At 41.8% G+C, this 13,990-nt stretch overlaps 1 protein-coding gene across 3 annotated transcripts in view; it reads left to right on the top strand.

The window, feature by feature from the left end:
* The first annotated feature begins 10,310 nt into the window (after positions 1-10,310).
* The window catches only part of TP63 (tumor protein p63), a 476,949-nt gene continuing 473,269 nt past the window's right edge, over positions 10,311-13,990 (top strand). For all 3 annotated transcript variants that reach the window (XM_053710247.1, XM_053710245.1, XM_053710248.1), the window contains exon 1: positions 10,311-10,421. In XM_053710247.1, coding sequence (XP_053566222.1) covers positions 10,374-10,421 — 48 coding nt within the window. In that variant the 5' untranslated portion in view covers positions 10,311-10,373. The remainder of the gene's footprint in view (positions 10,422-13,990) is intronic.

Raw genomic sequence — 13,990 nt, 5'->3', positions numbered from 1 at the left:
AGGGCGTCGGTGATTTTGATAGCTCCTGCGTGGCCACGCAGGACTTGGTATGCAGATCTGGTGAATATGTCATCGGCTCCACCATGGAAGCTACCTTTGAGACGAGACCTTCTTGTTCTAGGTCCGTTCGACCCACTCCAGCTGACTGCTTGGAGATTGAACGCTTGATCTTATCAAAGCGAGGGTTCTCAGATTCTGTTATTAATACTCTTGTTCAGGCCTGAAAGCCTGTAACCAGGAAAATTACCACATAATTTGGTATATCTGTTGGTGTGAATCTGCAGGATTCCCTTGGGACAAGGTTAAGATTCCTAAGAGTCTATCCTTCCTTCGAGAAGGATTGGAAAAAGGATTATCTGCAAGTTCCTTGATGGGACAGATTTCTGCCTTGTCTGTGTTACTTCACAAAAAGCTGGCAGCTGTGCCAGATGTTCTAGCCTTTGTTCAGGCTCTGGTTAGAATCAAGCCTGTTTACAAAATTTTGACTCCTCCTGGGAGTCTCAACCTAGTTCTTTCAGTTCTTCAGGGGGTTCCGTTTGAACCCTTACATTCCGTTGATATTAAGTTATTATCTTGGAAAGTTTTGTTTTTGGTTGCAATTTCTTCTGCTAGAAGAGTTTCAGACTTATCTGCTCTGCAGTGTTCTTCTCCTTATCTGGTGTTCCATGCAGATAAGGTGGTTTTGCGTACTAAACCTGGTTTTCTTCCAAAAGTTGTTTCTAACAAAAACATTAACCAGGAGATAGTTGTGTCTTCTTTGTGTCCTAATCCAGTTTCAAAGAAGGAACGTTTGTTGCACAACTTGGATGTAGTTCGTGCTCTCAAATTTTACTTAGCAGCTACTAAGGATTTCAGACAAACTTTGTCTTTGTTTGTTGTTTATTCTGGTACACGGAGAGGTCAAAAAGCAACTTCTACCTCTCTCTCCTTCTGGATTAAAAGCATTATCCGATTGGCTTATGAGACTGCCGGACGGCAGCCTCCTGAAAGAATCACAGCTCACTCCACTAGGGCTGTGGCTTCCACATGGGCCTTCAAGAACGAGGCTTCTGTTGATCAGATATGTAAGGCAGCGACTTGGTCCTCACTGCACACTTTTTCTAAATTTTACAAATTTGATACTTTTGCTTCTTCTGAGGCTATTTTTGGGAGAAAGGTTTTGCAAGCCGTGGTGCCTTCCATTTAGGTGACCTGATTTGCTCCCTCCCTTCATCCGTGTCCTAAAGCTTTGGTATTGGTTCCCACAAGTAAGGATGACGCCGTGGACCGGACACACCTATGTTGGAGAAAACAGAATTTATGTTTACCTGATAAATTACTTTCTCCAACGGTGTGTCCGGTCCACGGCCCGCCCTGGTCTTTTTCATCAGGTCTGATAATTTATTTTCTTTAACTACAGTCACCACGGTAACATATGGTTTCTCCTATGCAAATATTCCTCCTTAACGTCGGTCGAATGACTGGGGTAGGCGGAGCCTAGGAGGGATCATGTGACCAGCTTTGCTGGGCTCTTTGCCATTTCCTGTTGGGGAGGAGAATATCCCACAAGTAAGGATGACGCCGTGGACCGGACACACCGTTGGAGAAAGTAATTTATCAGGTAAACATAAATTCTGTTTTTGCATCACCAAAGGGAAATCCGCAAACAAACTAGATACTAAAGATGTAGTATTCAAGCTGTTATAAAGAAATTTAAGGAATCAGGAGATGTCAGTGATAAAAAAAAAGGTCTGGAAGGCTAAGAAAACTTTTAAAATCTACTGAGAAGTTTCTCAGAGTTTCTTGTTTGAGAGAACGGAAGAAGTCCAGCAAGGACCTGGCTCAGCATCTGGCAGCTTCATCAGGATGCCAAGTTGACCCCTCTACAGTCTGAAGAGTGAAAAGGCAAAGATATCCTAAAGCTCACAAAGATTGGAATGAAGATCAGTGGAAAGGAATATTACAGAGTGATGAATCCAAGTTTGAATTGTTTGGGTCCAATTGTCGACAATATGTGTAAAGAAGAGTTGGAGAGAGATGGAAGAATTAGTGCTTCAGTAAAACATGGTGGAGGGTCTGTCCTGTTTTGGGGCTGCATTTCTGCCAGTGGTGTTAGTGATATTGCCCGAATTGATAGGATCATGAATGCTGAATAATACACACAGGCTTTAATTCATCATGCCATTCCTTCTGGAAATTGCATGATTGGGAATGGTTTTATTCTTCAGCATGATAACGATCCCAAGCACAGTGCTAATGCAGTGAAATCATATTTAGAATGAACAACAGCTGATGAAACACTTGACAGTCATAGACTGAATATGATAGACGCAGTATTGGGATCACCTGGACACAGAGAAAAAAAAAAGACAACCTAAAACTTAAAGAAGAACTCTGGGAAGTGCTGAAAGAAGCCTGGTATAATATACCAGAAGATTATTTCAGAAAACAGTTCAGTCTCCACAAAATAGTTCAAGATGTGCTTAGTGCCAATGGAGGTCACACTAATTACTGACTTTTGCCTGAAGAAGCCATTGTGTTCTGAAAATTGTTTTTTATTATATTGTGTGCACATATTTCTTGTATTTTCTGTTTGTATCTTATTAAAGAGACCAAAAAACAAATATGGATGGTCATTAAAACTTTGTTTTATTTATATATATATATATATATATATATATATATATATATATATATATATATATATATATATATATATATATATATATATATATATATACACACATATAACAGTGTACATTTGCTGTCCCCTCAAAGTAACTCAACACACAGCCATTAATGTCTAAACCGTTGGCAACAAAAGTGAGTACACCCCTAAGTGGAAATGTCCAAATTGGGGCCAAATTGTCAATATTTCTCCTGTTAAGTGTAGTCAGTCCACGGGTCATCCATTACTTATGGAATATATCTCTTCCTAACAGGAAACTGCAGGAGAATTACCCAGCAGAGCTGCTATATAGCTCCTCCCCTCACCTATCATACTCAGTCATTCTCTTGCAGCCTAACTAAAAAGGAAGCTGTGAGAGATCTGTGGTGTTTTTTAACTTAGTTTATTTCTACAATCAAAAGTTTGTTATTTTTAAATGGCACCGGAGTGTGCTGTTTATTCTCAGGCAGCATTAGAAGAAGAATCTGCCTGGGTTTTTTTCTATGGTCTTAGCAGACGTAACTAAGATCCACTGGCTGTTTCTCATCTGAGGAGTGAGGTAACTTCAGAGAAGGGGAATAGCATGCAGGGCTCCCCTGCAACAAATGAGGTATGTGCAGTAATTTATTTTCTGAGGAATGGAATTGACTGAGAAAATACTGCTGATACCATTGTAAAGTAAGTTCAGCCTTAAATGCAGTGATAGCGACTGGTATCAGGCTGATGTGTGTGTGTGTGTGTACACTGAATGTATTTTTCTAAGGAATGGAATTGACTCTGAAAATACTGTTAATACTGAAATAATGTATGAGCCTTAACTGCAGTAAAAACGACTGGTAGCAGGCTTATTAATAATAATACATAACTTTCAAATGTATGTTTAAAACGTTTACTGGCATGTTAATCGTTTTTTGTGAGGTACTTGGTGATAAAACTTATTGGGGCATGATTTTTACCACATGGCCATTTTTGTTTTCTGCATAGAAACAGTTTCTGAGCTTCCCCACTGTTGTAATATGAGTGGGAGGGGCCTATTTTAGCGTTTTTTTGCGCAGTAAAAATTCAGTCACAATCTGTCTACTTCATCCTCTATGATCCAGATCGTCTCTAGAGAGCTCAGGGGTCTTCAAAATCCATTTTGAGGGAGGTAATCAGGCACAGCAGTCCTGTGACAGTGTATTTGACTGTGAGAAAAACGTTAATTATATAATTGTTATCCGTTTTTGGGTACTAAGGGGTTAATCATCCATTTGCTGGTGGGTGCAATCCTTTGCTAACTTAATACATTTACTGTGAAAATTTGGTTGCTATAACTATTTTGGTCATTGTTATTTCAACTGTGTCAGTTTTTCTGTGCTTCTTAAAGGCACAGTAACGTTTTTTATATTGCTTGTAAATTAATTTTGAAAAGTATTTCCAAGTTTGCTAGTCTCATTGCTAGTTTGTTTAAACATGTCTGACTCAGATGAATCTCTTTGTTCACTATGTTTAAAGGCCAATGTGGAGCCCAATAGAAATTTGTGTACTTATTGCATTGATGCTACTTTAAATAAAAGTCAATCTTTACATGTAAAGAAATTATCACCAGACGACGAGGGGGAAGTTATGCCGACTAACTCTCCTCACGTGTCAGTACCTTCGCCTCCCGCTCAGGAGGTGCGTGATTTTGTGGCGCCAAGTACATCAGGAAGGCCCTTACAAATCACTTTGCAAGACATGGCTACTGTTATGACAGAAGTATTATCTAAATTGCCAGAATTAAGAGGCAAGCGTGATAGCTCTGGGTTAAGGAAAGAGCGCGCTGATGATGTGAGAGCCATGTCCGATACTGCGTCACAGTTTGCAGAACATGAAGACGGAGAGCTTCATTCTGTGGGTGACGGATCTGATCCAGGGAGACTGGATTCAGAGATTTCTAATTTTAAATTTAAGCTTGAGAACCTCCGCATATTGCTAGGGGAGGTATTAGCGGCTCTGAATGATTGTAACACGGTTGCAATTCCAGAAAAATTATGTAGGTTGGATAGATACCGGTGTGTACTGACGTGTTTCCTATACCTAAAAGGCTTACAGAGATTATTAGCAAGGAGTGGGATAGACCCGGTGTGCCTTTTTCCCCTCCTCCCATATTTAGGAAAATGTTTCCTATAGACGCCACCACACGAGACTTATGGCAGACGGTCCCTAAGGTGGAGGGAGCAGTTTCTACTTTAGCTAAGCGTACCACTATCCCGGTGGAGGATAGTTGTGCCTTTTCAGATCCAATGGATAAAAAATTAGAAGGTTACCTTAAGAAAATGTTTGTTCAACAAGGTTTTATCTTACAGCCCCTTGCATGCATTGCGCCTGTCACTGCTGCGGCGGCATTCTGGTTTGAGTCTCTGGAAGAGGCCATTCGCACAGCTCCATTGGATGAAATTATGAACAAGCTTTAAAGCACTTAAGCTAGCTAACGCATTTGTTTCTGATGCCGTCGTACATTTAACCAAACTTACGGCTAAGAACTCCGGATTCGCCATCCAAGCGCGCAGAGCGCTATGGCTTAAATCCTGGTCAGCTGACATGACTTCTAAATCTAAATTGCTTAATATTCCTTTCAAAGGGCAGACCTTATTCGGGCCCGGCTTGAAAGAAATTATCGCTGACATTACGGGAGGTAAGGGCCATGCTCTGCCTCAGGACAGGGCCAAATCAAAGGCCAAACAGTCTAATTTTCGTGCCTTTCGTAACCTCAAGGCAGGAGCAGCATCAACTTCCTCCGCTCCAAAACAGGATGGAGCTGTTGCTCGTTACAGACAGGGCTGGAAAACTAACCAGTCCTGGAACAAGGGCAAGCAGGCCAGAAAACCTGCTGCTGCCCCTAAGACAGCATGAAGAGAGGGCCCCCTATCCGGAAACGGATCTAGTGGGGGGCAGACTTTCTCTCTTCGCCCAGGCTTGGGCAAGAGATGTCCAGGATCCCTGGGCGTTGGAGATCATATCTCAGGGATATCTCCTGGACTTCAAAACTTCTCCTCCACGGGGGAGATTTCATCTTTCAAGGTTATCAGCAAACCAAATAAAGAAAGAGGCGTTTCTACGCTGTGTACAAGACCTCTTACTAATGGGGGTAATCCACCCAGTTCCGCGGACGGAACACGGGCAGGGATTCTATTCAAACCTATTTGTGGTTCCCAAGAAAGAGGGAACCTTCAGGCCAATCTTGGACTTAAAGATCCTAAACAAATTTCTAAGAGTTCCATCATTCAAAATGGAAACTATTCGAACCATCCTTCCCATGATCCAAGAGGGTCAGTACATGACCACAGTGGATCTAAAGGATGCCTACCTTCACATACCGATTCACAAGGACCATTACCGGTATCTGAGATTTGCCTTCCTAGACAGGCATTACCAGTTTGTAGCTCTTCCCTTCGGATTAGCTACGGCTCCAAGAATCTTTACAAAAATTCTAGGATCACTTCTGGCGGTACTAAGACCGCGAGGCATAGCGGTGACTCCGTACCTAGACGACATTCTGATACAAGCGTCAAGTTTTCAAACTGCCAAGTCTCATACAGAGATAGTTCTGGCATTTCTGAGGTTGCATGGGTGGAAGGTGAACGTGGAAAAGAGTTCTCTATTACCACTTACAAGAGTTCCCTTTCTAGGGACTCTTATAGATTCTGTAGAGATGAAAATTTACCTGACAGAGGCCAGGTTATTAAAACTTCTAAATGCTTGCCGTGTCCTTCACTCCATTCCACACCCGTCAGTAGCTCAGTGCATGGAAGTAATCGGCTTAATGGTAGCGGCAATGGACATAGTACCATTTGCGCGCCTGCATCTCAGACCGCTGCAATTGTGCATGCTAAGTCAGTGGAACGGGGATTACTCAGATTTGTCCCCCCTACTAAATCTGGATCAAGAGACCAGAGATTCTCTTCTATGGTGGCTTTCTCGGCCACATCTGTCCAAGGGGATGACCTTTCGCAGGCCAGATTGGACGATTGTAACATCAGACGCCAGCCTTCTAGGCTGGGGAGCAGTCTGGAATTCCCTGAAAGCTCAGGGATTATGGACTCAGGAGGAGAACCTCCTCCCAATAAATATTCTGGAGTTAAGAGCAATATTCAATGCTCTCCTAGCTTGGCCTCAGTTAGCAACTCTGAGGTTCATCAGATTTCAGTCGGACAACATCACGACTGTGGCTTACATCAACCATCAAGGGGGAACCAGAAGTTCCCTAGCGATGTTGGAAGTCTCAAAGATAATTCGCGGGGCAGAGTCTCACTCTTGCCACCTGTCAGCGATCTACATCCCAGGCGTGGAGAACTGGGAGGCGGACTTTCTAAGTCGCCAGACTTTTCATCCGGGGGAGTGGGAGCTTCATCCGGAGGTCTTTGCTCAACTGATTCGTCGTTGGGGCAAACCAGATCTGGATCTCATGGCGTCTCGTCAGAACGCCAAGCTTCCTTGTTACGGATCCAGGTCCAGGGACCCGGGAGCGGTGCTGATAGATGCTCTGACAGCCCCTTGGGTCTTCAACATGGCTTATGTTTTTCCACCATTCCCGATGCTTCCTCGTTTGATTGCCAAGATCAAACAGGAGAGAGCTTCGGTGATTCTGATAGCGCCTGCGTGGCCACGCAGGACCTGGTATGCAGACCTAGTGGACATGTCGTCCTGTCCACCGTGGTCTCTGCCTCTGAGACAGGACCTTCTAATTCAGGGTCCTTTCAAACATCCAAATCTAATTTCTCTGAGGCTGACTGCATGGAGATTGAACGCTTGATTCTATCAAAGCGTGGCTTCTCGGAGTCGGTTATTGATACCTTAATACAGGCTAGGAAGCCTGTTACCAGAAAAATTTACCATAAGATATGGCGTAAATATTTACATTGGTGCGAATCCAAGAGTTACTCATGGAGTAAGGTTAGGATTCCTAGGATATTGTCCTTTCTACAAGAGGGTTTAGAAAAGGGCTTATCTACTAGTTCGTTAAAGGGACAGATTTCTGCTCTGTCTATTCTTCTACACAAACGTCTGGCTGAAGTTCCAGACGTTCAGGCTTTCTGTCAGGCTTTAACTAGGATTAAGCCTGTGTTTAAGTCTGTTGCTCCGCCGTGGAGCTTAAACTTAGTCCTTAATGTTCTTCAAGGCGTTCCATTTGAACCCCTTCATTCCATTGATATCAATCTGTTATCTTGGAAAGTTCTGTTTTTGATGGCTATTTCCTCGGCTCGAAGAGTCTCTGAGTTATCTGCCTTACATTGTGATTCTCCTTATCTGATTTTTCATTCAGACAAGGTAGTCCTGCGTACTAAACCTGGGTTCTTACCTAAGGTAGTTACTAACAGGAATATCAATCAAGAGATTGTTGTTCCATCTCTGTGTCCTAACCCTTCTTCAAAGAAGGAACGACTTTTGCATAATCTGGACGTAGTCCGTGCCCTGAAATTCTATTTGCAGGCAACTAAGGATTTTCGTCAAACTTCTTCCCTGTTTGTCGTTTACTCTGGACAGAGGAGAGGTCAAAAGGCTTCGGCTACCTCTCTCTCTTTTTGGCTTTGTAGCATAATACGCTTAGCCTATGAGACTGCTGGACAGCAGCCTCCTGAAAGGATTACAGCTCATTCTACTAGAGCTGTGGCTTCCACCTGGGCCTTTAAAAATGAGGCCTCTGTTGAACAGATTTGCAAGGCTGCGACTTGGTCTTCGCTTCACACTTTTTCAAAATTTTACAAATTTGACACTTTTGCTTCGTCGGAGGCTATTTTTGGGAGAAAGGTACTTCAGGCAGTGGTTCCTTCTGTTTAATGTTCCTGCCTTGTCCCTCCCTTCATCCGTGTACTTTAGCTTTGGTATTGGTATTCCATAAGTAATGGATGACCCGTGGACTGACTACACTTAACAGGAGAAAACATAATTTATGCTTACCTGATAAATTCCTTTCTCCTGTAGTGTAGTCAGTCCACGGCCCGCCCTGTTTTTACGGCAGGTCTAAATTTTAATTAAACTCCAGTCACCACTGTACCCTATGGTTCCTCCTTTCTCGTCTGCTTTGGTCGAATGACTGAGTATGATAGGTGAGGGGAGGAGCTATATAGCAGCTCTGCTGGGTAATTCTCTTGCAGTTTCCTGTTAGGAAGAGATATATTCCATAAGTAATGGATGACCCGTGGACTGACTACACTACAGGAGAACGGAATTTATCAGGTAAGCATAAATTATGTTTTTGTTTGGCCACCATTATTTTCCAGCACTGCCTTAACCCTCTTGGGCATGAAGTTCACCAGAGCTTCACAGGTTGCCACTGGAGTCCTCTTCCAATCACGGAGCTGGTGGATGTTAGAGACCTTGCACTCCCCCACATTCCGTTTGAGGATGCTCCACAGATTCTCAATAGGGTTTAGGTCTGGAGACATGCTTGGCCAGTCCATCATATTTACCATCAGCTTCTTTAGCAAGGCAGTGGTCGTCTTGGAGGTGTGTTTGGGGTCGTTATGTTGGAATACTGCGGCCCAGTCTCCGAAGGGAGGGGATCATGCTCTGCTTCAGTATCTCACAGTTCATATTGGCATTCATGGTTCCCTCAATGAACTGTAGCTCCCCAGTGCCGGCAGCACTCATGCAGGCCCAGACCATGACACTCCCACCACCATGCTTGACTGTAGGCAAGTCACACTTGTCTTTGTACTCCTCGCCTGGTTGCCGCCACACACGCTTGACACCAAATAAGTTTATCTTGGTCTCATCGGACCACAGGACATGGTTCCAGTAATACATGTCCTTACTCTGCTTGTCTTCAGCAAACTGACTGTGGGCTTTCTTGTGCATCATCTTTAGAAGAGGTTTCCTTCTGGGGCAACAGCCATGCAGACCAACTTGATGCAGTATGCAGTGTATAGGCTCACCCCCATTTTCCACTTTTTTTGCTCCATTGACTTCTATGGGGGAATACATTAACGCAGTCACGATATTCAAAGTTTGGCTTTTTGTTCGCATTAGTTTAGCGTGCGAGCAAAAATATTTTACTTTCAACTTGTAATACGAGTCATACCCAACACACGCAAACAGCTTACTTCTAGCGGAGTTACTGTGCAAGCGGGAGCGTTAAATACTGCTCCACTTGTAATCTTGCCCTATCTTGGGTATATTTCTCTTTGTAAATAGAGTACTATTTTTGACACATGCCATGCTATATTGCTTAGTTTTATGTATCATTTGGCTAAGAGACATCTTAGTATGCCTCCTCTTCAGAGTATTATCTTGTTGTAAGATGCAAGCTAATTTTGGAATTGTTCAAATTTGTAAGTGTAAGCATCTGAAAAAAATACAGTTGGACAGTGATAAAGTTTCATTGTACATGATTCATTTTTTCCTACTTCCTGTTATTGTCAGGATTTTGCTCTCTACTTAATACTAAAAGACCTCCTGCCTGCTCCCTAATTTTCCTAATTGGACATTATTTGTAAGGTACATAGATAACTGTATGCTATCCTGCACACAGTATGCAGTATATTGTGATATAAACACAAATATGACACGCACCAATGTTATGGTTCCATACTATTATGTTACATATTATGTTTTTCTAAAGTGATTTAATGCACTGTTGAGAAACCCACATTTTTTTTCTTAACTGTTTTATTTATGTAGGCCAATGCATACTGTCCAACCAATCGACTTGAACTTTACCAGCGATGCAGCAGAAAAGGGGCCTACAAATAAGATTGAGATTAGTATGGACTGTATAAGAATGCAGGATTTTGAGCTGAGTGATCCCATGTGGGTAAGTGGAACATAATAAACTAATGAACATTTGAAGGATGCTTCTACGCATTAAAGTTATTTTTATTTTTTTGGGCCAGACCATACAACAGACTACTCTCAATTAGTTTATATGGCACTTTTTTTTGGATGTTTATAAATAGTTCTATATGAAATGAAGATATTGTTAGGTCCAATTGGAATTGTTAAAACTTCAAGCATGGTTTAAGTACAAAGAAATCTGAAGGTGAAATCATTTGCATAGAAAGGTAATTTGTAAACCCATTCCAACTATGAGTAAGTAGGTTTTATAATGATTACTACTACAAGTAAGGTTAATTCAGTGCTACTGTTTTTGTATTGCATACTGGAGTTTGATGGTTTCCTAGCACATGCGCCAGATTCTTTTCTATAACGTATGCTTATTTTGCTATGTGACATGTTGGTGATAATGAGCACTGTTATTAGAGCAGCTGTGAATCAAGCAAGTTCATAGTTAATTTTATTTATTTTTTTATGCTAAAGGCTGTTGGTTCCATACCTATTACAGGCTATTCTTGATATTTTTATAAGTTATTCTTCTATACTTTGCTATTCATCATCATGAAGAAAAAGATGTTATCAAGTTTACTGCAAGACAGTGTAGCTAATAGCCGATGTTTTATATGCTGAAAGCCAAATATCAGAGCTCGTCATTATTATTTATTCAGCAACACTAATTTCCACAGTTCTAAAAGCATAGGTATCATATGCAAAAGTAGCATTTATAAGAAGCAAATGGGTAGAGGGCCATACCGAGAATTGCACTGTTATAGGGCACCTTACATAAAGGATAGCTGTTCTTGTAGGCTTAGATGTTAAATTGTTCTAAATCCAGGTAAATATGGACTGGTTAGTCTACATAGGTGTTGGTTTGCCTATGATCTTTAGCAGACTCATCATTTTTAAGTACCCCTAATTTTCTGTTAACACTTTGGGCAAGATGTATCAAGGGGTTTGAGCCCCATCGACTGCATTTTCGCACGAGCGAGCTGCGAGCCTTCAGTAGAGATTTATGAAGCAGCTTTCCTCAGACCGCTGCTGCTTGTCAGCCCTATCCTCCACCTGTTATGTGGTGGGAAAGTGCGGGGAGATTGACAGCCCCTGCCTGCGGGTGGGCAGGGTTGTACACGAGCGCATGTGTGTAATGATAAATGTCGATCGTAACCCTGTGCGCCAGTAGTATGATAAATCTAGCCCTTAAAAATAGAATGGCAGACTGGTGTGTAACAGTTTTATAATGTATATTTCCTCTGCAAAAGAGATCACTGAAGTCTATAATTTGCCATTTTGCATTTTGTTTTAACCTGTCTGGCTACCAAGAGGTTAAATTGTTACATATTTTTTTCTTATAAATTAGTAATCTGAAGTTTAGAAAATTTACATAAAAGCATACAGAAAAAGCTGTAAGCTGCTGTAACTCTTTGTCTTGTACATTATGATGGAATTGAGCTCTAGGAAATTGTGTGTTTATATTACTTCTGTCCTTTTTACACACAAACAGTAAACTGGCTTGAAACTTTGCACACCCATAATAACCTTCATAATAGAATTCAGGTGTCAACTACTTACCCCATCTCACCTGCAACAGTTCTGTTTTAATGCATGTTTCTCTTGTTAAGTGTGTTCAGTCCACGGGTCATCCATTACTTATGGGATATATTCTCCTTCCCAACAGGAAGTTGCAAGAGGATCACCCAAGCAGAGCTGCTATATAGCTCCTCCCCTCACATGTCATACCCAGTCATTCTCTTGCAACCCTCAACAAAGAAGGAGGTCCCGAGAGGAGTTGGAGTTTTTACTTAATTATTCTTCAATCAAAAGTTTGTTATTTTAAAATGGCACCGGAGTGTGCTGTTTTTTGTATCTCAGGCAGTATTTGGAGAAGAATCTGCCTGCGTTTTTCTATGATCTTAGCAGACGTAACTAAGATCCGCTGGCTGTTCTCGACATTCTGAGGAGTAGGGTAACTTCAGAAAAAGGGGAATAGCATGCGGGGTCCCCGGCAAATGAGGTATGTGCAGTACATTATTTTCTGGGAATGGAATTGACTAAGAAAATACTGCTTTTACCCATATGATGTAAGTACAGCCTTAAATGCAGTAGTAGCGACTGGTATCAGGCTGATAAATGTATGCGCAGTCGAGTTATTTTCTAGGGACTAGAATTTGACTGAGAAAATACTGTTAATACTGAAATAATGTTTTAAGCCTCATCTGCAGTGGAAGCGACTGGTAGCAGGCTTAGTGATAACTTTGCATGACATTGAAAAAGTTTGTTTTTTAAAACGTTTACTGGCATGTTATTAGTTTTGTGAGGTACTTTGGTGATAAATCTCTTTGGGCATGATTTTTTTCCACATGGCTAACATATTTTTCTGCATAGAAACCGTTATATCAGGTCTCCCACTGTTGTAATATGAGTGGGAGGGACCTTTTTTTAGCGCCTTGTTGCGCAGTTAAAATTCTAGCACAGTCTTCCTGCTTCTTCCTCCTTGATCCAGGACGTCTCTAGAGAGCTCAGGGGTCTTCAAAATTCGTTTTTTGAGGGAGGTAATCAGTCACAGCAGATCTGTGACAGTGTGTTTGACTGTGATAAAAGCGTTAAATCTTAATTTGATATCCGTTTTTTGGGTATTGAGGGGTTAATCATCCTTTTGCTAATGGGTGCAATCCTCTGCTAATTAATACATTTATCGTTAAGAATTGTTGACTATAACTAAATTAGTTTTCTTTGTTATTCAACTGTGTTTTTAAAAGCGCTGCAGCGTTTTTTATATTGCTTGTAAACTTATTGAAAGTGATTTCCAAGCTTGCTAGCTTCATTGCTAGTCTGTTTAAACATGTCTGATACAGAGGAATCTGCTTGTTCATTATGTTCAAAAGCTGATGTGGAGCCCAATAGAAATATGTGTACCAATTGTATTGATATTACTTTGAATAAAAGTCAATCTGTACCGATAAAGAAATTATCACCAGACAACGAGGGGGAAGTTATGCCGTCTAACTCTCCTCACGTGTCAGTACCTTCGTCTCCCGCTCGGGAGGTGCGTGAGATTGAGGCGCCAAGTACATCAAGGCCCTTACAAATCACTTTACATGATATGGCTAATGTTATGAAAGAAGTATTATACAATATGCCCGAGTTAAGAGGCAAGCGCGATAGCTCTGGGTTAAGGACAGAGCGCGCAGATGACACGAGAGCCATGTCTGATACTGCGTCACAATTTGCAGAACATGAGGACGGTGAGCTTCATTCTGTCGGTGACGGTTCTGATTCGGGGAGACCGGATTCAGAAATTTCAAATTTTAAATTTAAGCTTGAGAACCTCCGCGTGTTACTAGGGGAGGTGTTAGCGGCTCTGAATGATTGCGACACGGTGGCAATCCCAGAGAAATTATGTAGGCTGGATAGATACTATGCGGTACCGGTGTGTACTGACGTTTTTCCTATACCAAAAAGGCTTACAGAAATTATTAGTAAGGAGTGGGATAGACCCGGTGTGCCTTTTTCCCCTCCTCCGATATTTAGAAAAATGTTCCCTATAGACGC

Source organism: Bombina bombina, chromosome 4, assembly GCF_027579735.1.
Source record: "Bombina bombina isolate aBomBom1 chromosome 4, aBomBom1.pri, whole genome shotgun sequence".
NCBI lineage: Eukaryota > Metazoa > Chordata > Amphibia > Anura > Bombinatoridae > Bombina > Bombina bombina.
The sequence above is the reverse complement of the archived record's forward strand: the minus strand, read 5'-3'. Positions and strand labels throughout refer to the sequence as shown.